General features: G+C 40.8%; 1 protein-coding gene across 1 annotated transcript in view; it reads left to right on the top strand.

Annotated features, from left to right (window-relative positions):
* Positions 1-23009, top strand: part of bcr (BCR activator of RhoGEF and GTPase) — a 118737-nt gene that overhangs the window by 90978 nt on the left and 4750 nt on the right. The window contains exons 9-22 of the mRNA XM_066690351.1: positions 5969-6090; positions 6968-7133; positions 7674-7793; positions 8072-8147; positions 8525-8629; positions 9613-9687; positions 10606-10703; positions 11015-11146; positions 17446-17505; positions 17962-18071; positions 20284-20423; positions 21202-21336; positions 22336-22441; positions 22800-22962. Of these exons, the coding sequence (XP_066546448.1) occupies positions 5969-6090; positions 6968-7133; positions 7674-7793; positions 8072-8147; positions 8525-8629; positions 9613-9687; positions 10606-10703; positions 11015-11146; positions 17446-17505; positions 17962-18071; positions 20284-20423; positions 21202-21336; positions 22336-22441; positions 22800-22962 (1608 nt within the window). The remainder of the gene's footprint in view (positions 1-5968; positions 6091-6967; positions 7134-7673; positions 7794-8071; positions 8148-8524; positions 8630-9612; positions 9688-10605; positions 10704-11014; positions 11147-17445; positions 17506-17961; positions 18072-20283; positions 20424-21201; positions 21337-22335; positions 22442-22799; positions 22963-23009) is intronic.

The raw sequence follows: 23009 nt of genomic DNA, 5'->3' as shown, positions 1-23009 counted from the left end.
TGCATATATTATTATTGTTTTATTATTATTAATTATTATTATTATTATTAAACAGACTGTATCTGTCTGACTGCCTTTATTCATTTTTCATTTCTTCATGTATGTGCTGTGGGAGCTGTAGCTCTTACCAGGCTGTGGTTTATCAGGATACTGTGCCCCCGCCCTCCCCCCAGCACTCCACCAACTAGTCATGAAATGGCAAACATGGAGAGATAAAAGCAGATTATCGTAATCAAAGTGCCGTTCTGTTCACAATGTAATCTGGCCCAAATGAAGAGATGTTTTCCGTGCACTTTTTTTTTTTTTTTTTTTTTTTTTTGGTAGCTGTATGTATGTATGTATGTATTATCATCATAATTGTAATTTGTAGTTCTTCTACTGAATATTCCACTTGCATTTATAAGGGGAGATTCATTTTGTGGTATCATATCATTTTCTGTCTGGTGCTTCTCCGATTGAAAGGATTCAGGATTGGAACCTGTGGGTGGTTTATTAAGATCTGATGAATTATATAACCCCTTCCTTTTTACCCTGCATTGTTTCTCAAGACTATTACATGGTATGTTGTAAAGGGCTTCTAAGCTTGTCTCCTTGCTTTCTGCAGTGTTCCTGTAGAAATCCCTTACAATAGATACACAGGGTTTTGTGGCCAGCTTTCACACATCCATTTGGCCAGTTGCATGCTAATGCCCCGGCTGGTACCACTGTAGCACATACCATCCAGGTCTTGTATGTCTTTATCTCATGAGACCTTCTAGCCTTTGTTGAGCTTCAGTTACCAGTAGTTGATATATTTGTTTATCAAGCTGCCTAATATTCGAAGTTGGGTCAAGTGATCCCATTCAAAATGTTGTTGTAAGACCAGTGGTATTTCGATTTTTGGGAGGTTCACAGACCCCCAAAATCTTCATGGATTTCTCCACAGACCACAAGATAAAGTCTTCTGTATAATAATGCCAAATAAAGCACAGTGCTCCCATTTAAAATTACATATTAGGTTTATACATATTCTTCCTGCTTCTATAGCTGGAGATTCGAAGGCCCTAAGTGTAGGGTATGCGCTGGGCTCTATAAACTCTGCTGCTGCTCGCTCCCTGTAATTGTGTAACCTTTCCCGCAGATTGCCTGCAGGGAGCACAGTTTCAGAGCCCTGCTTTTAGACCATATCAGCCTCCTTTAGAGAGATCTGGGAATCATGACACCGAATAACTTTTTTCTTCAAAAGTCATGATTTTCTTGAGTGAATCACAGGTGAAGAAATGTTAAAACCAAAAGGAAACCATGTTAAATTTGTTAAACTCCTATGGTACATTTACCAGGGTAGAATTGCATGAAGGAAGCCTAAACCTTTAACTTTTTATTCAGCATCTGACAGTGGCTGCCTTCTCTGAAATGCTTGTCTAGGGGTCAGCATGCTTTCATTACTGGTACTAAATGTCATTGATAAACAATGAGGCTTAGAGTGGCTGGTCCCTTTATAGATTTCTGAGTAGCACAAATCGATAGCAGTAAACGCGCTGATATATTTTAAGGCTTTAATGGAATTTGTTACAAACGAAATGCAGAAGAGGTCGCCAGCTGCAATGCAAGCAAAATAAATAACATGGATAAATAAATTAACGTCTAAATGCAAAAGTTTCCATTTTCGCTCCTGCCAGACAGTTTGCATTACCCTACTGTTGAAAATAAGGGCCGGGGTGCCATTGCTGTCCTTGGTCAGGAGTTCCCAGAGGGCAGCATGCTTTTGTGAGGTTAAGGTCAAAATTTCATCTTACTCATCAGGGTGCCCCCCAAAACTACAAACAAACGCATCCTTTGCCCCAGATTAGCTCTTTCTCTCTGATTTCCTTCTAGATCAGTAGCTGGAAAGCTTAGCTTGCATGGGCTGATACCTTTTGCTCAGCTACTCCCATGTCCCCAAAGAGAAAGCTCTATTCCTGACGTTAGTTTATTGGTCTGAATGCTCCTGAGCCTGCCAACTGCATTGTGGGAATGTTGCCCCGTTTGAAGACAATGGAAGATGGTCAGGCTGTGAGTCATGCAGCAAGGGAGTGCTATTCTTCCCCTCATTGTGTGATGCTTTGAGATGAGCGAGCACGGAAAGAGGATATTTAAGTGCTTGTTTGGGGAAATGTTTTTTCCCATGTCTGATATTAAGCTGCTGCCATCTGATTGGTCAGTAGAGAGTTGCTGTACTTCACCGCCATTTACCAGACAATATCGGTTGCACCAAAAACCTCAGCTTCTCTTTGCTTCCAGGTTTTAGCGAATATCAACTTCATCCCTAACCTGGAGATTGATGTAAACAAGAGTAAGCTAAAGGACAAATTTAAGGCCTAATACATAAGAGCTCAGTCTTTTATTTATGATATTTGAAAATCCTGTAGGTAATCTTCTTGGAAGGGTGTTATTACATTTGGTTTTCCTGGAATCATAATATGAAAGAGAACCAGAATGAATGAAATAAACATATTGCTACTGATTGCTTAAGAGAACCCTTTGCTACAGCTCCATTCATGCTTTACTTGTACATTAACAAGGAATTTAAACTACTTGTCTTAATTGTATAAGACAAATATAGCATTGTCTTTTCCAAAGTACTGCTAAAGCTGTCTAGCTTCCCTTATCCCAGGTTTAGGGCAGGTTCTGGAATATGGTAGCCGGATGTATGAAGAGGTGTGGATGACTGGGGGTAGCTGTCTTACTTAAGGAATGATTCATCTTGAGCTTGGCCCACCGCTCACAGCTAGAGCCCAGTGTTTCACAGGGTGCTTAACGGACTGACGGCCCGTGGCCTGGATTAATCCTGTGGCTCCACAGTTTGAGCTAAGCTGTGAGGCCAAGGCACCCAGTGACTGAGGCCCGAGCTTTTCTTCAAATTCATGCATGGGGGTGAAGTAGGAATTCGGAGGATTTAAGCGAACAGTGTATACCTCTCCTGATTACTGCCCTGGCTCAGTCCTTGTGGAGAATCTGTTAGTGTTGTATACTGGGGGCTTGTTAAGCCCTCTGTGGCTTTGTGTATCAGCTATATTATTATTTTCGCCTGACATTGTTATGCAGGTAAAGAAATGTCTTAATGTCTTAAAACCCATTTTTTATTTTATTAAATGACAGTGTACATTACGTGCTTTGGAATGTCTTTTCATATTCAATGGACTCTTTCCTGCACAAAAAAAACCCTAGATTCCATTAAAAGAAACTGATTAAATAAAAAAGATTCAGCTTGCTGGAAACCCTTCTGGCAGCAGTATTTGTTTGTTTTTGTTTTTTTATGTTTTGTAGTAATGTTAAAACTGTATGTTCATTTGGAGGAATAGTATTTATCAGTATGGTGCATTGGCTAAGTCTTTTTAATTGTGTAAAGCACAGAATTTTGACAGTCTTCATTTCTAGTTTTGTCAGTTTGTGCTGATCTCAGTCTACACCTCAGTGTCAGTTTCTAAGACAGACGTTGGAGGATGGCACCCTTAACTTTATGTAAAACTGAAAACTTTTCAGACCTATTTGTGTGTGCCTTACTGCACAGACTTAATTATTCTCTGCAATATCTTTTTGGGAGGGGGTTGTGTTTATATTTAAAAAAAAAAAAAAAAAAGGTTGTGGGAAGGGGAAAAAATACACACTTTGTTAATTAAACAGATTGCGTCACACAGAAATATTTACTAACATACGACAGGGTTTTTTGCGTAAGTGTAATTATTGTTTGGGTTTGCGTACTGTGAAGGGAACTGCATGAAGTGAGGACCGATTAATAGGTTTGTGTCTGCGTGAGTAATTTATTTTCGTATTTCACTTCTCCAATGATGTGGGCTTGCCCGTGTCTGTTAAATGGGTGCCAAATGTACCATACCCTGGTATCAAAAGCCAACGTCAATATTTTTTACACAAAATGCTTTCATGTTCTCCTTTTAACGTCACCATTGCCTGTTTCCCTTGTTTCCAGGGTGGGGCTGTACATTTATATCGTGTCCCATGTGTACAATATTGCAAAGGTTCTGGAGTCTGTGGCCAGTGTCAACAATGTGGTCACTCCACTTAACCACTGACCACAGGAAGTAAAATAAATTACACGTGTAGTCTTAGGATGCAGGAATGGAATGTGAGGTCAAGGGGCTGAAATTAGCATGAGACGAGTAAAAAAGGAAGCAAACATGGCATTTCATACTATATTTATCTGTAGAAATGTATTTATACAAACTGCCATGTCTGACCATCTTTCAAGGCCTCCTTAAGATTTAGATTACACCCATAGAACATTCAAATCTTGTATAGCATAATTTTATTCACTATAATGTAGATATTAATTTATTTCATTCTCCATTTTACTGAAAAGATGGTGGCACTTGCACCTGTCTTAAATGATCTGTCCAGTTTCTTTTTCAAGTGGGCCCTGTCTATAATTGAGTAATCAATGAGTTTACAAAAGACAATTACTTAAATTTTTTGGATGGGGAACACGATGGATAATCTCTCCTAATCCCAGAAATCATTTTTGGTTAGCTGGGAGTCACCAATTGGATTATTGGATCATGCGGACATGAAGTATAACTCAAAGAATCCTGTTACTAGTGTTGGAGAATTGCAGAACGGGCCGAGTCACTGTAGGGCTTTATCCTTCAAACTACCACTGCAAATTTCACGAGCACAGTTGTTGACTAAATCACAGAATACAACGAGTTTGGTTACAGTGCCAACCACAGTGAGATATAGTGTCTTTGAAACCCATGCAGTTATCTCTGGAAGCAGAGAGAAAGTGTAAGGATTGTAAATGTCTCTATCAGGAAGAGGGGCAATTCAAGACCGTTGCAAACAAATGCCACCCAGTTGTAGAATCTACAGGCTATTGTGTTTCCAAAAACGCCTATGGTAAATTTACCAGATTAAATTTAGACATTGGCCAGGCACCTGACAAACACCCCACTTCTTTCCTTTCCCAAACATCCTATTTATTCCTCATTATTCTGGAAGGTTCTCTCCAAGCTGTGCTAGGGAGAAAAAGTAGCATGTGAGTCACTTACACCAGCAAGTTGCCTTCAGACGGTTTACCCTCTCGATGCTAACTCCAGGGGGGCTTCTCAAGTTATGACTGTGCTGTGATGTCATGGTACCCGTTTCCTGCCCCAAATGCCTGCCCTTCTCGGTGAACCCTGACTGCACATTAGTGATTCAAGCAGTAAGCATTTCAGTGGTGAAAAAGGGACCTTAGAAAACAGACACTCACATTTTTAATGTCCATGTCAGTCACCTCCCAGCAGACCTATTTGCATGTGTCCTCAAGAATGCATCCACCCTGCTGCTTTGGTGAATGGGGTATTGCTGTGTTCTTGGTTCATCCCTGTGCTAGAAGCCCCTCCAGAAAAGTTGATGATGATTAACTACTGTTTTGAAATTCCTAATGACCAAACCAACGTTAGGTTGTTATGAGGAAACCTAGCACTTTAAATTGCTATCTTTTGTTATGATTGTTGTTGTTATTATAACTTTAGTTTTGTAAGGTTCATTTTCTTGAAAAGGTGCCAAACGTGTCTTGATAATAAGAATCATATACATGAATTTGATTTATTAAGCATGGGACTCTTAGCAGGCTGACGTCTGTGAGTCACTCTTGGCCTTGTATTTGCTTCCCTCTTCTGGCCACAAACAGTAGTCCAGGTATCTGCCATGCACTCAATGTGGCCTGTGGACTGATTAAATTGAAAACAAGATCTTTCATTGTAGAAACCATACAGAGTGTATAAAATGACCCAGACATTAAGTGATTTCAGTTTTGTTTTGGGGGGAGGTCCAGTCTATGCATTTCTGTGTGTACAGAAGACTTTAACAGTATCAGGGAATACTTCCCCCTCCCCCCCACACCTTTTGGTATTAACCTCACAACCACCTTCATCCTGTTGAGTGGAGTGTTATTGGGAATCTCTTTTTCTGCCCTTTGATGGAGATGTCCTGTGTCTTTTCCCCTGTACAGCACCGGCAGCTTCTCAAGGACCGCTTCATGGTGGAGCTGGTGGAGGGAGCTCGGAAGCTGCGCCATGTCTTCCTCTTCACGGACCTGCTGCTCTGTGCCAAACTGAAGAAGCAGATCGGAGGGTAAGGCTAGAGACGTGGATCATAGGGTCTACAGGTGAAGGTTGAAATGGTTAAATGTTGCCCCCGAACCATACAGAACTGGAAAAGGAAACTTCATGACTATTGAGGTAAGGTCACATTGGGTTGGGGTGCAGCAGCCGTTAAACACAGCTGAGTAGCGCATTTGTAATAGACTATTGATTTGTAGATGCTGCAATCAGCCGTACAGAAATCGCTGTACAGGGTAAAGGTATATTAGGAACGATCGGTTTCTAAATTTGGCTCTATTGACCTGTACAGATCTGTTATCTGTTGCTTTGACCGGCCCTGTGTTCCTAAGTCTGATCTCTGTAATATGAGCCAATGCAGTGTGTCTTAATCATTCTATAAGACTGACTTTGAAGGTGCCGGCTTTAAAATTAAATACATTCTTTAAATTTAAAACATTTTTTTTCTGCCAGAGAGAAGGACACAGATGACAAGATGTAGTTCAATGAAGCCCAGTCTTAAAAAAAAGCTTAAAGTGATTTTCCCCAGCCTGTGAATAGACCCTCTTGCTGGTGTGATTTAAAAGCAGTTTATTTTTGGCCCATGGGACTCTGTGCTGAGCTGCTGTGACTAGATCGATCACTGTATATTACAGTAATCAAAAAGCTCATCAGTAATGTCAGGAATAATGCATCACTTCATAGACCGAAGGAAACGATTGTCACAGGCTGCCTTTGATCAAAGAAAAGTAGCCTGTGTGATGTTGTTGTTTTTCAATTTGTTTTGATTATTAATTAAAGGGCACCTGCATTCAGATCACAGATGATGCCATGAACTGTGTCATATTGAGAGACTCGCCCTGTCGAGTCGTAGCTCTGATCCCCCTCTGCTGTCTTGTCTCGTGTTCCAGGAAGAGCCAGCAGTATGACTGCAAGTGGTACATCCCCCTGTCTGACCTCACCTTCCAGACCATCGACGAGTCTGACTCCTCGCCCATCCCCCAGGTTCCCGACGAGGAGATCGATGCCATGAAGATCAAGATCTCCCAGATCAAGAACGAGATCCAGAGGGAGAAGGTGGCTACCTCTCTGTAGCAGGGGAAAGGGACTTCACATCCACCCACCTCATATAGAACAATCAACATTAATGTATACTGTGAGGCCTACTGGATTTATAGGAGACTCTGTGTTTCTCAAAGGCCAAAGCAACAGTGGTAGAAAGTATGGAGTCAATCTTAAGTGTTCAGGGGGATAATAAATTAATCTCTGTGGCCAATTTCATAAAATATCTTCCGAACCTCAACTTCGATGCACCTCCATAAGGCCAAGATGTTTGTTCAGATAAGATCAAGAAGAATAGGTCAAACTGTAAGCTTGATAAAGGCCCATGTCAGTTTCTGTGCCTACTGGTTTTGGTGAGATATTTATGGGATTTTTTCCATAAAGAATAACCCGAGATCAGTCTCTCATGACAAAATCTGTCAAAAACCGTAGTGGGAGCTCCCCACACTGTAGGAACAGCTGAAAGACAGCTTTGATGTGATCTGCACTTGGAGATGCGGAAGACACAATCCCTGTGGCTCTAACACTTCCCCCCCACCCCCTTCTCCTCCACAGAGAGCCAATAAAGGGATGAAGGCGATCGAGAGGTTAAAAAAGAAGCTGTCGGAGCAGGAGTCTCTGCTGTTGCTCATGTCTCCCAACATGGCATTCAGGGTGCACAACCGGAATGGCAAGGTGAGCGACGGGAAACACAGCAGCCCACACTTGCACAGCAAGGCTTCAGACTTTGTATATTTGAGGGAAGGGGGATAAAAATTAGTTATTTTACCAAAAGGGATAAACAGCCCAGTCAGCAACTTCTGTGTTTTAGGGCAATACAATTATCAATCTGCAATGTTTTTGTTGTTTTTTAGTGGGGTTTTTGGCACTCTACTAATAGTGGCCACTTTGTGGATTGTGGAAGCTGGAGGAGCTAAAATGTATTTATTTTCATGTTTGTTTCTTTCTCTCAGAGCTATATGTTCCTGATCTCTTCCGACTACGAACGAGCAGAGTGGAGAGAGATCATCCGGGAACAGCAGAAGAAATGTAGGTGGCCCTTGTGAAAGGTTTACTTTAAATGATCTCAGTGTTGCTTTGGTAATACACAGAGCATGCACGAGGAAAAACATTTTAAGAGTGGCATCATAATCCAGTAGAATACAATCCCAAATTTGTACAGGTGTAAACAGTTAAAACAAGATACTGAAGAGCAAGATAATAAGTATACTTGAACAGCCAGCTTGTAGAAACCAAAACTGAATAATTGTTTGTGACACTTTATTTTATCTACAGTGTAGGTTTATATAAAATCTGAATAGCTATCAGTGTGAGTTTGTATTGTATTTCTGTCCGTGTTTTCTGAATAAAACAGAGGTACTCTGCAACCCGCTCCTGAAACACAAGCTCTCTGATTGTGCACACAGGTTTCAAGAGCTTTTCTCTGACCTCGGTTGAGCTGCAGATGCTGACGAACTCCTGCGTGAAGCTACAGACGGTTCACAACATCCCCCTGACCATTAATAAAGAAGGTAGGTGGTCTATGGGAGTGGAGGACTGCAGTGTTCACTTCGCGTCACCCTTCTGATGAGGATAAAGTCTTTGCCACAGCTCCCATCTGCCGATCTTCACACACATCATATGAACCCCTTGAACCCCCCTTCAAGTGATGCACAAGCCCGTGTGGCATTCACAGCATCATTTACGCATCACTTACTAAAGCAGTCTCAGGGGAACCAGTGCATCTGAATTCACGCTGTGTTGTTCAAGACGGTAATGTAAATGATAGATTTTCTTGAGACCAATGGGGAATGATTGTCTGCTTCTTGATCATCAGGCCTGGTTTCCTTTTGCTAAGGCATTGTGTAGCTAGCAATTTGAGCTCATGACAAATTCAACCAGCTTCTATAACATATTCAGCACAGTACAAGCAAGGGTTAGGAGCTGCTCATATGAAAGGCATTTATAAATTGCTTGGGAAGAGAGAAAAAGCAAAAGCCCTCAAGAATCAAATCATATTAACTTATTAGCTCAAGAGTAAGTAAAGGGATTTTAATATTTTATTGACTGGTTTATAGGACCCCTCAGTTTCTCGGGCTTGAGTTAACAGTAAGAATGCCATAGGAAGGATTAAAACAGCAGTTTTCTTATAGATTCTCCAAGATAATGTATTGCTTTTTCTAGAATATAGGAAAGCAGTGCAAATAAAATCATATGTATTGACTTTCATCCAGGGCATTAAAACGTGTTTGGAAGATCTGCAAGTTGCTTTAGCTTTAGCTATATGCGTTCCAGTGTTTTCTACAAACTTGTTTTTTTTTTTTTTTTTTTTTTTACTCCACAGCCATCTGGTGGTGGGATTTGTTGATGTATTTACGGATTCGTGTTCATTTTTGAATACCTCGAAAGGGGAAGGCAGCCAGCCAACCTTGATTTGTATTTAACTCTCAGTGATATCATTCCAGGACTTTGATATTTTAACCAGACTTTCTTTCCCTCCCTCCTCTTTGCTCAGATGACGAAACCCCTGGGCTGTATGGGTTTTTGAATGTAATCGTCCACTCGGCATCAGGGCTGAAGCAGAGTTTAAGTAAGTGGTCCACTTTTCACAGGATTCCCCTGCTAACATTCAGATTTTCCAACTGGTTGGGCTTTTTCAATTGGAATTAGTAAACTCAATAAAACACATATTTATAAGACCAAGTCTGGTACACACACACTTAAGGACTTTATGGAGCGACAATTTTCCACTGCATCTCTGCTGTAGGTTAAAATGCAACTAACAGAAAATTGTTACAAAATCAGTAAGTTGTTTTAATGTGCCTTTATACATACCCGAGATATTAAAGTACTTTTATCATTGTTTCGTGTTAGTTTCGGGAACAAACATTTTAGGATCGTTTTAGGCCTTTTTTCAGAACTGCGCCATTGGAATTGGGATTGTAATTTGCAATTGCCCAAAAAGCTAGTTTGAATTGTAGTTTCAAATATTTTTCAACTTACCACACATTTGTTAACCTGTCTGAATGCAGTCTGGACTCCAAGTCACACCAGTAGCAGAGACTTTCATTATCTCCTGGCAAGCAGCTAGCAGAATTTTCTTGTGTGTGACCCCTGGGTTGAAAGGTCATTTAGAATTGTCTCCAGGCAATCTGCCATGATTCAGGAGGGAGCAGCTGTTGATACACTGGGAATTAAACCACAGGCTTGTAATAGTGCAGCACATGCCAAATTGCTCTTTATTGCAGAGATGAGTAGCATTTTTTTTCACCGGTGCTCACAGATGTCTCGCAGTGTCCTCGATTTTCACTATTTATGAGCAACAATCAGTTTATCACAATCATTCTCCAAATGTAATAAACAGTGAACACTGATATGCCAATGTTTGCATTTTGCTTCTGTAAATCCAACAGCCCTAGGTAGTAGACACAAGACATTTGGCCTACTGTCTCCCATTTACTGTTCAGCCTATGCTAAAGTAACTTATTTCATTCTTTTTATGGTCTAGATCTCTACTGTACATTAGAAGTCGACTCCTTTGGCTACTTTGTGAATAAAGCGAAGACGCGGGTTTACAGAGACACTACAGAACCTAACTGGAATGAGGTGAGTTGAAGAATCAGTACACGAATTATATGATTTTCTCCTTCCCGCAAACTGTGCAGGGCGATTTTGTCATGGCAACCTGTTTTAGCAAGAAATATTGATACCAGCTGTCCCATTTTGAAGACTGGACTCTGGGAATGAATTACTTAGTTTTACTTAAAAGAGGATATTTTGGAAGGGGGCGAAAATGTATTCAATATCATTAAGATGTTCTCCAAGGCTTGGACTATGCTTTGCATATGTCGTTATTTACGATGCATCTCTACATTTTCATTGTGCTGACTTTCCACTCTTTTGATTGGTCCTGCAAGGAGTTCGAGATTGAGCTAGAAGGCTCCCAGACCTTGAGGATACTGTGCTATGAGAAGTGTTACAACAAAACCAAGCTGAACAAGGAGGATGGGGAAAACACTGACCGAATCATTGGCAAAGGACAGATACAGGTAGGATGCCAATTTGCAGTAGTCCTTTTGCTACAGATGTTTAACTTTCACAAGACTCCTGTGCAAACCAGTTATGTATTTACTGTGAATCTGTTATTCAGATTTCTTTTGCTAAGATTTGTGCTATTTATGAGTCATGCCATTGTTAAACTGAATGTACCTGGTCTACTGTAGTGGTCGGCATAATTTCAGTATAGCGCCATCTACTGTTTACAGTATTAAATTAGAGGGAAAATGCACATTTACTAGTTTGCCTATCCTTTCCTTTCATAATTTCGTAGAGGAGGATTATATTTTAAGAATACTCTCAGAATATCCTGTATAAAAGGCTTTTTGTAAGTTAACCGTCAGCGAAAATAAACACTTGCGAAGTTTATACTGCGATGTTTTATATCTTATCCAAGGAATAAACCATCATACTGTTCAGTTTGGTGTTTTTCCACAAGGGCAGATGGATGGAAACAATCTTGAAAAGCTATACAATTGTATCTGGCAGGCTCTGCTACAAAACAAAGGACTAAGCAAAATCAATGCAGCACGCGAAACCAAGTTTACACTGTGGTTGAGTAAGAAATGGCTTGTGGTTTAGAAACACCAGCACATTCCATCATGTTCAAAGATTACAGCACCACTGTATCCTAGTGCGCAATCTGTGTTTACACCGTGAAGAATGCCAATTTTCCTGCTTTCCAGAATTGGATGTTTGCGGAATGATTTATTCTGATAAATTGGAGGGTTATTGTAAGCTACTGAGGTCACAGAAGCAAACCATCTTCTGTTGTGTCTAGTCTGAGAATGGCATTAGACGTGATTTGCTGCCTAAGCAAGGTGACCCAGGGGATGGGCCAATAAGAATGCAGAACCATTGCACAGAGATGTTGAACTTTAACCTCTCTGCACATGCGAAGATTCACAAGTAATGAAGTGCTTTCTGTGGGTTTTTTTCCCCATCAAAATAATGCTCACCCTTGCAAAACTGTCATGTTTTTTTGATTAATTTGCACGACCATCCAAAATGACAGCACCTTCCTTAAGTCAATAAATGCTCCTGATAGGAGACAGGTGCTTTTAGCTTTTTGTTCAGCGTTTCCATCCCAGAATGTGTTGTCCTCCTTGTGTTTTCCTCCAAAGCAGCATCTTTTGTTTCCTGGCCCAACGGGATAAATGTGTGAAATGAAAGCCACTGTTTGAAAGGGCTCTCATTACATTGGGATTTCTGTCTCTTTAATGGCAGGTGCAAACCAAACTGCCATCTATACTTCAGTCCCTACGGAATTTCTTTTAACTGTACCTGGTTTTCTACGACCCAGAGTCACTCCCCCTCTTCTTACAGATGTGTCTAGACTTTAGTTCTTCCTGCCTGGGGGGGGGGATTAAGGTGTGTGTTGGTAGTTATTTGATAGGCACAGTTGCTTTGCTTTTGCGCAGTAGGCAATGTACAGTGAGACCCAGCTGTCAGTCGTGTTGTCTTGGGGGTATTATCAGGCCTCAGCCATTGTGTTGCTCCTTTGCTGCCTGTTGCTATGGGGATGCTCGGATATTCCCCACTGTTCTTTGCCAATGTACTAGAGTAATTGGAGACGATTAAATGTCTTAAATATGAATGAGGGACAGCAGTTGTGGAAAAGTGGCTTTGTGTGTGCGTGTCTATTGTTTTCGGGTGTTTTTTTTTTTTTTAACCCCTGAGCTTTCATTTGGGTTCAGTGCATTTTGATGGTAACTGAGCTATGCCATTATTGCTGAGAGAAAGCAGTGTATATTGTTTTTAATCAATCGAAATTCTTTTGATTGTGGACTGTTTTTGTCCGATTTTCTTTAGTTTCCTGGCAAATGTTTGGTGTTGAAATCATGTACCTTTTTCGTTTTGGTTTTTGTTTCAAATCCAAACTGAGGTGTTTTTATTTTGAATAGGTTTCTTTTTAAATTACATCCTACAGGGGTGTAAAGGAAGCAGACTGAGACATAGGCCTTTAAATAACTATTACATTTGTGTCGGATGAGAGAAAATACTGCAGTATTGTAGAGAGGTAACAAAAATAACCGATGTGTCTGGAATCAATTTCTACTTAACTTGTAACGCATCAGTTTTCTTTTCATTGACTACAATTTGCTCGTTTCAGTTTCCACTCAGAAATAGAATTGTAAAAGACATTAAGAATAGTAAAAAGCACGTGAAATACAATGTGGGAAAGGTATAGCACAGTTCTTGCGATGTGATTTGTTCTGTTCTTGGTAATATGATAAGTTTTATATAAGTCCTTTGCTTTGTGTTTAATAGCAGGCACTCACTTGGGCCTAAAGCCTGTTCATCAATAGTTTTAGTTTTTTGTTTGTCAGCCGTATTGACTGAAGGGATTTTATTTTACATTGTTTTGAGCTGAGTGGCTTAGTTTGATAGTCCCTGAAAATCATTTCATCAGACATAATTACATTTTCAGCCAGGCCAGGCCGAGCTTATAAAATGATCAGTTCTGCTTCTATATATTTCTCTCTCTCTCTCTCTCTCTCTCATATTATCCCTCTCTCTTTCTCTCTGCCTCTGCTGTGATTAGTGAGGTATTAAAAAAAAAATCAGAGACGGCGGTATTGCTTGAGTCAGGTTCTGCGGCGAGGTGTGGACAGGAGAGAGCGGTGCTCTCTGCCTGTGTGTGTGTGTGTGTGTGTGTGTGTGTGTGTGTGTGCGCGTGCTGTTGCCAGGGCGCAGGCAGGAGATTAGGAGAGAAGCAGAGAGAGACGGTCAATTTTTCACAAGCCTGCAAGAGTCATTTTCTTTCCCAACGCTCCTGTGTGTTGGGGAAGGAGAAGCACACCATACTGCTTGACCACTGGCTTTCATTCAGCTGCTGTTAGTAATCAGGGAACTAGAAGATTCCTGGGATTTAAACCTGCCGGGTATTTAATCCGCAACTCTCATCTGGGTCCCGGGAAAACAAACTAACCTAAAAAAAGTGGGGTTCTTTCGTGAGTGACTGAGTCTCTACAGCGAGTCAATCTGGAATGACACACAAAGGCAAGCTTGTGGCTTTACGCTGTGGGCACTGCCAAGCACTTTCTTTGCCACTACACAGGGAAACAGTGAACCCTAAACAAGCACTTTGCCCTGGCTGCAGTTGATCGAGAAGGATCATTGATCTGAAGCTTTGTGGGAGATCTTTGGCGCTCGGTTCGGGATTAGCAAGTACCCTGGCATATGTGGGGTGAGAGTGGGCAAGGATGTGCGGAAGGCTGGAATAACTGTCAAGAAGACATCAACATCTTCAAAAAAACTGAAAATAAACTAACCCCAAAAACTGCATAGTGCACTGGGCACCAGGGAATTGCTTTTGGTTTGTCGAAGATTTTGATCTACTGAGAATGACAGGACTGGGGGGGAGTGAGTGCCACCTGGAAGACACCTGCACCCAGTTTCAGGGGAGCTGTGCCATCAAGAGCGAGGAAGGTTTGGAGGAGGCCAGCAAGAGCTCTCTCACGGGGGCCAGGCTGTGGGGGCGAGTGAGGAGCAAACTGCTCCGGCAGAAGGTGAAGAGCTAACCTATTCCTCAGGGAGGGCCTCTGTGTTATCTCCCAATCTCTCATCCTATAGAACTGCATAACAGCCCAGGTTTTTTCATGAGATCTTAATTTATTTCTTGGGGGAGGGTGAAGAATTAAATATTTGATTCAATTAAGGTGCCGGATTGTGTGAGGGTGTCAACTGCAATGTAAAGCGTGGAAGATTTTGAATGAGTAGTAATACTGGAATGAGTGGGACAGTTATGTAGGAATTCATTCAGAGAGGAATTGAGAAACGCCAGCTAAAGTGTGTCTGTGTTTTCCCAGGTTTCCCAAGTGAAGGAGTGCAAAGAACAGAAATCTTTAGTGTGGGAGCAAATGTGTGTCTACTAATCTCCATTGATTGTAGTCTCCTGTCTGTGAATTGCCTTTGCCATCAGAGAATCCACTCTGAATATCCCTGGTTAGTGTCATACTCTCTAGATTTAATGTGTGGAGAAAACTTTTGAGATCTGAGGGTGGTGCTGGGTTGGGGAAAGCAGATAAATGAGTTAATGGAAAAGGTGTGCACTTTACTGTTGATTTCATGTCACTGAAGCTGAAATGTATTAAATAGTACAGCTTTAGGAAATTGAAGAAAAAGTGTCCTGCACAATCCTTCCCCCACCTTTGTGACATTATCATTTAATGTGGCGGTTGCACAATGACACAAATATAAGACTTGGCATAGCTGGATAAGATGTGAAATGGGAAAGAACAACCTTTTTACAACCTTGTTAAAACTGATCGCTGAATTACTGTGTTTATTTAAAAGGACTGACAGTATGACAATAACTTAATCCACACAGTACAGGACTCGGTAAGACGGTAAATACCATTGGATATATTGTCTATATTGTCTTCCACAAGGCACACCATATGTCTGATTGTTAACAGCGTGGGCAAACAGTACAGTTTGTGTTTTGGATGACGGTCAAAACGTTATTGAGAATGGGGGTGGGGTCGGGATAGCGCTGTGCCAAAGACTAGATTGCTTGGCATTCCCTTCATAGATTAAAAAAAAAAATTACCCTTTGGGAAAGATTAGTACTTTTGTGTGCCTGGGCAGTGAGAATTTCGGTTTTGCCCGGATGTCACCGAGTCTGTTTTTTTTGTTTGTTTGCTGACTGGCTGAGGTTCTGGGTTAATCTCACTAGCTAACTGGGCCAAAGGGATAATTCAGCCTAAGCTGCCAGCTGCACTCAGCCCATTCACTTCTACTACTGTGGCAGCAAGTCTGATGAAAGGGTGCTGGGCTGGCAGGGAGATAGACTTTCCCCTGGCTTGGGAAAGAGAATCTTATCTGCTCTTAGTGACAGTCACTGGCAAGCACCCAGCTGGATAGATTTGTAAGCGGTGAAAAGTGAAAACAGTATTATTTATTTTCCCCATACCCATTTTTCTATTCCTTATGAGTGTTCCTGCTTTTTTAAATTTACATTCAGACTTCCAGCGCTGACTATGCTCCAAATCAGAACCAGTCTGTTTCTGTAATGCTAATTTACTCTCTCTCTGAATCACCTACAGTACAGTAAAACCGCACATTTTCAAATCTATGCTCTTGGAAAAAAAAAAGTAATCTGCATGTACAAATTAATCAGAAATAAGTGTGTGTGTTTTTTATGACACATCATATATGTACCTGTGTGTGTGTGTGTGTGTGTATTCCACACTGATGGCCTTGTTAAATTCGGTAGATCTTCAGTTATCACTGCTGGTGCTGCACTGCTGACCTTGAGCAAGGGGAGATGTTGTGATATTCATACCTCAGGAACCATATTCTCTTTGTGCTGTTGGTAGTGTTAATAATAGATGGGAGGGAATCGCTTGCCTTGGAGCACGGCCTGTGAGAGATGATGTTTGCTCTGGGTAATGGAGACGGAAATGGAGCTTGTCTGATCACACCAGACAAACAGTGATCAGCGAGTTGTTTGTCGATAGTCTGGACACAAAAAGGTCAGGGAGTAGCGATGACTCGCTACGAAAAGGAAAACAAACAGGAAATGCGTTTAGGTGTGGTGCTGAGATACGGAAAAACCCATATCCACACGGCAGGGCTGGGCTCAAAGATGGAGAAGGCTGATTTTGCAATTAACTTGAAATATGAGCGCTAACCAGATGAGACTGACTCAGGAGATAACAGTAATAAAATGTAATATAATGTTTAGTGATCATGGCCAAATCCAACATTGAAGAAGATCTACACATTATTTGGGGAATTTGCCACAATAATAATAATAATAATAATAATAATAATAATAATAATAATGGTAATATCCCTGTATAATTGAATCCCCTGGGATTCTGTGCTGCCAAATATGTAATTTGTCCATCCAGGAAAGTAGTGTGTGCTGCATGTATAAATTCATGAATATTACAGAAGGACAAAGACTCTTGTCCTAAAATCAGTTCAACACCAGAGTTTTACCTTCAGGTGTCTGGTTTGTATCCAGGTTCCCTCGTCCGACCGATTATTTGCTGTCTGTGTTGCCCATCCTTCAAATGTAAAACACCATACTAATTTAGGAGATGCATACTGTATGGTCCATTTACCTACTTTGTTTTTGTTTATTTCTTCTTTTTCCTTTTTCTAAAAAACATAAGAGGGGGGGGGGGGGTAAGGATTTAGCAGAGCTGTGTAATGAGTAAAAGTGACTGAAAAGGGGGAAAATTTAACTTTTGTATCAAGTAAGCATATGTTTTTGGCTCTACTATGACGATGTCCGAGTAGTGTGTGAAGTGACCTTCGCTCCTCTTGTTAAATGCAGCTGGATCCACAGACCCTGCAGGGCAAAGACTGGCAGAGAACAGTGATATTCATGAACGGGGTGAGTAGACATTCATTGTAGTATACATTCATTGTGTATCAGAATGTACGTGGGGACAATGTGGGCTATTTTCTTATTCACTGGGATTGTGATTCCCCATGAGTGGGCACTCAAGTGAGGGAGCATAGTTGGGGTACGGTTAGACACAATTCAGCCATGGTTAATTTGCATCAGTATTTTTGTGTCTTACTGGGCACCTAGCAGCATGTGGACTCACAGTGGGCAAAGGAACACTCGGAATGGCAGGGCCCATTTCAGAAGATCTGGGTTTGTGGATCAACTTTCAATGTCATTCTAGCATTAAACATAGGAGCCATTTGCAGTCAGCCCAGGTTAATAATGATTCAAAAAAGTAAATAATAATAATAATAGACAACAATTCCCGAGCGGTGCTTGGTACAGTGCAGATCAGAGCTAAGATTTGCCTCTATGGGCTTTTGCTTTTTCTTCCACTAGATTGAAGTCAAGCTCTCAATGAAGTTTACCAGCCGTGAGTTCAGCTTAAAGAGGATGCCTTCTCGGAAACAGACTGGTGTTTTTGGAGTGAAAATTGCTGTAGTGACCAAGTAAGTCTCTCAACCTCCTTTCAGTGATAGGACTGGCCTTTGGTTTTGCTTTGAATTTAAGAAAGGATGGTGAATTTGGAACTTCAACTGAACATCCCTTAAAAGTGATGACTAGATTTCTTGTCACATCTTATCTTAATTTTAAGTATGTTGAGATTTCGTGGTGGATAGGGGAAAAAATCCATATACTGGCTGTCAAAAATATGGGCTTATGTTGATCATCTTAATGAAATACAATGAAGAATCTGTTGTGGAGGGAGGGAGAAAAGAATACAAAAATTGTACTTTATTTCCACAGTACAGAGGCTTCAAATGTAAAGTAAAATATCTCCATACCCAAATGGAAATTAAAAATAAAGGAATTTTAGACTCATCCATCATAGTGCTAGAGAATGAAGGCGAAGCACTGTTTTGAAACGAGAAAGGAAAACAGGAAAGGGGGATGATATTAAAAGCATAACTGTGATGGGCCAAGATTTCTCTAATTAGGAGCCCCACAGCTTGTGGTTGGCCACTGAAATGTGGCTCTGGTTGTTGAAACAAACAGCCCATGGATCCCTTTTTAAAGTCCTTCTGTCTCCTGAAGCAGCTTTTCTGAGCTCCTCATCCACTCTAATCCTATTATGGTCCCATTGTCACTCAGCATGAATTATCTGAGAGAAGGAAATGATCTTGAAAGATAGACAGTGAAAAAGACGAGCCATAGTAATCCCCCCCACCATTTTCTCTCTCGAGCATAATTATCCTAACCTGGCAGTCTTAAGAAGTTTGAAGTGGATGGTTTATATATATCAATTCCCCAAGAACAAGCAGGAACTAAAGACAGCTGCAGTACAGGCCTGGCAGAGCATCACCAGATGCTGGGTTTCTTCTCTGGTGATGTCTATGGGTTCCAGACTTCATTGCCTGCAAAGGATTTGCAACCAAGTATTGAAACTCACAATTTAATTCATGATTGTTAGTTTGTCCAAGTACTTTTGAGCGCCTACAATTGCGGGGGGGACATATACAAATGGGTGTAATTCCTACACCGTTCACCCAATTGGGATGTAACTACCCTCAAATTAAAGATGAAAATCTACACTTCTTGATTCCTTTCAAGTCCATTGTGGTGGCGAACAGAGCCAAAAAGATGACAATTGTGTCACTGTCCAAATATTTATAGACCTAACTGTATATGGATATTCCAAAAACGTCAGGCTTTGGAAGTGTTTGTTGTAACGAAGCCTTGCCATATTAGAAATGTCCTGACTATATTAATTATCATTATTAAAAAGCCGTCGAATAACAAAAGCAATGACTTGACTTGATCAGGATGTCAACCAGTTGTAAAACAATGCCATGAGGAAGGTTCTATGCGAGAGCCTGTATTTGTCGACTTTGCTTTACCAGTGTGTAAGTGCGTATAGATGTCATATAGTGACCTCATTCGTATGGAATCAGTAGGCAGGTAAAGGTCAGTGAGATGAGACAGACACCAGTACCTTCATAAAGACTCTCTATCAACTCTCCAAACTACTACTTTGGGGAGGGGACAATCCGAACACTCAAGCTTAGCTCTGAAGACTTCTCGGTCCCATTTTCCAAAAATGGCCACAGATTCCTAAATGTATGAATCGATGACAACTACAAGAATAACACAGATATCTCATGTGCTTCCTTTCAGCTCTGATTTTGATCACATATACAGTATAAGACATTAACCTAGGGCTTCTTGACCCGTTACTTGGCTAGACCTGGGCAAATTTGTCCCTGATCCCAAAATGCTTCACAGACCAGATGGATAGGTTTTACTTAACTTAGTGTTTACATATATTTAGTTATTTTTTTATTTTATTTATTTTATTTATATTAAACCAAAAAACATTATAAACGCAACAAAAAAAAAATCTTTGACCCCATTTCTTGATTTTGAGACCCCAGAGTTGGAACTATTGCTCAAACCCAAGCCTAGCCTATAACCCTGACCCTCACCCTAACCCAAACTCTTATACATGTGAACAACAACTCAACTCCGAGGAAGTGCATGAGATACTCTGGTGTTAATCCTGTGGTATTCTCACATTAATCCATTAGGAATTTGCAGTTATAATTGTAAAGTTAGACCAAGTTCTCGTTATTTTTCATACAGGCAAAACATAATACTTCATGACTTCTCAATGCAAGTTCACAGTTTGATGGTGTGGTAACGCTCTCTGTTTTTCCCCCACAGACGGGAGAGGTCAAAGGTGCCATACATTGTGAGGCAATGTGTGGAGGAGATTGAGAGGCGGGGCTTGGAGGAAGTGGGCATCTACAGGGTGTCTGGGGTGGCCACGGACATCCAAGCCTTAAAAGCAGCTTTTGATGCCAGTAAGTGGGGTTTACTCTGTAGATTTGTCCTAAATAAAAGATGTCCAATGCATACGATCGTATAGACCTGATATCTGTCTTCCCTTCTCCCACATGGACTTTTTCAAATTTTGTAAGTGAACTTGAACTTTTCAGGTGAATGTCCTCTTCCCTTACTTCCACCTCCAGTCCAGGCTATTCATTTTCAGGTGCACAATTCAATTAAATGTGCACTGTACTGTATGTGTGTATATATATATATAATATATATATGTACTCCTATTTTTTTTTATCTTTCTTGACAAAGAACTAAAGATAAAAAGGGGTGGGGCAAGCCCATTGTTTTGAGGTCCCATTTTCTGGCAGACTAGTATGTTGTTTTCTGTTTGTGATTGAGCTGGTATCAATTTCTGTTTAACTTTTTGGCTGAAACACTTCCACCATTTTGCCAAGACATTGTTGTCTTAAAGATTTTTTTTTTTTTTTTGTATTTTCATAACTAATCCCTCAAGTGGTTTTTTCAATCAGTTTGTTTGTTTGTTTTCCTGGTTCGGAACAAGCATGGAATGGTAAAACAGGCCAAAACACCACCACCACCACCCACAACAGAAATTACAATTAGACATTTGGGGTTGTAAAACAAAACTAACAAGTAAAAATAAAGCATAAAAGGAAGACAAACAATTAAATGCTTGCTTGATTGTTGCCAATATGAAAACAGAAATCCACTCTGAACTGTCTGTGCCTGCCATTCCCTTACTGGGTAAGTTTCAGTCCTGCTTGTTGTGTTTGCGTTCAGATAACAAGGACGTGTCAGTGATGATGAGTGAGATGGATGTGAACGCCATCGCTGGCACCCTGAAGCTGTACTTCCGGGAGCTGCCCGAGCCCCTCTTCACCGATGAACTGTACCCCAACTTTGCTGGAGGAATTGGTGAGTCTGGGTACAGATGGCTTTTGGGGCTTCTGACCCACACCAGGCAGCGAAAACCTCTTCAGATCAACTTTTCAGCAGATTTACACACCAAAGCCTTCTCATGGCCAATTTTCCCTGTATGACAAAATAAAATCCATCACCCAGTAGTCCAAAATTAAAAGAAACTATTAGATAAGCACACTGAGAGATTAATGTGGCATATCCTCATTATATTTCCATATTAGGTTTTCACTTTGCGAGACAGTAAATGTTTTATGAATATATCCCCATGTGTCTATATTTAAGGAAACAACGCTGACCAAAGCCCATTTATTTCACTCTAGCGTGGCTCCATACAATTTTGCCGACCGGTGTTTTTGTCTATCAGTTTCTGTAACTATTTTATGGTTGAATGACTGTCTCTGTGTATTCTTGATAAATAGCCTACAAGATGATTTGATCATATACAGATTCCTTATCTTCTCTCACCTGCCGTCTTAAATCACAAATGAACGGTTAGCTAGTTTAACTAACATTCTCTGGGATTACAATCATTCTGGCTTGTTGGTACATTCATTGGAACAAAATATGGCCTTTGTATATGGTTGTCTTTGTGTATTCACAGCTGTATATCTAAAACAGTCTGAAAGCACACAAGGGCAGTTATAATAGCTACTTAAGGTGGCCTTGTATGTTATATACCAAATATAACTTTAAAGCATTGGGAAAGTAGTATTGCGTTTTATTGCTGTCAGTGTTCATATTGTGTTAATTGTGTTCTGCTGTTTTTTGTGTGTGAAATAATTAATATAATAAATGTGTTTATTTTTGAAGCGTTGAGTGGAAAACTTGAATGAACCATGTAGTAGCACATGTATTTAGTGTGTATTCCTCCTAGGGAAAGGCATAGGAAGGCTTGCTCAGCATTTTTAAATGAGGGTGGCAAAGGTACCATGTTACTGAGAGCCCCACTCAAGACCTGGTCTCACTGTCTGTCCCCGTGTTTCCTCCTCCCAGCCCTGTCCGACAGCGTGGCCAAGGAGAGCTGTATGCTCAATCTGCTCCTGTCCTTACCTGAGCCCAACCTCGTCACATTCCTCTTCCTGCTGGACCACTTAAAGAGGTACAGTGATCCATGGTCCTCAGGATTGTTCCTTTTCATTTACCTAGCGAAGGTGTTTATTGGACATTGGTGGAGCTGCTGCATGTCTCAAGATCTCAGGCCTACAAAACTGTTATCTCATATTTATAAAATATAGCCTACTGTTCCCAAAAACATTGGGATGTGAAGTACAAGTGTGTAAACTAGCAATAATTCTCTGCTTAGTTACTATTACCTATGCGCAAGTACCCCCTATAACAAATATTTTTCTATGTATACAGTCAGAATTTTCGCTTAAATTTTAAAAGTATCCTTTTTCTGTTTTCTGAACATTATGGTAACTTGTTTCCACCTTCCCTCCCACGTCCTCCTACTTTAGGGTGGCAGAAAATGAAGGCGTCAACAAGATGTCTCTGCACAACCTGGCCACAGTGTTTGGCCCCACATTGCTCCGCCCCTCCGAGAAGGACAGCAAGATTCCGGCCAATCCCACGCAGCCAATCACGATGAGTGACAGCTGGTCACTAGAGGTCATGTCCCAGGTATTATTCTGTTTTGCCTGACATTTTTGCTTTTACCAAACTTGGAT

Source organism: Amia ocellicauda, chromosome 17 (genome assembly GCF_036373705.1).
Source record: "Amia ocellicauda isolate fAmiCal2 chromosome 17, fAmiCal2.hap1, whole genome shotgun sequence".
Lineage (NCBI taxonomy): Eukaryota > Metazoa > Chordata > Actinopteri > Amiiformes > Amiidae > Amia > Amia ocellicauda.
Note: the sequence above shows the minus strand (reverse complement) of the source record. Positions and strands in the feature narration are given on the sequence as shown.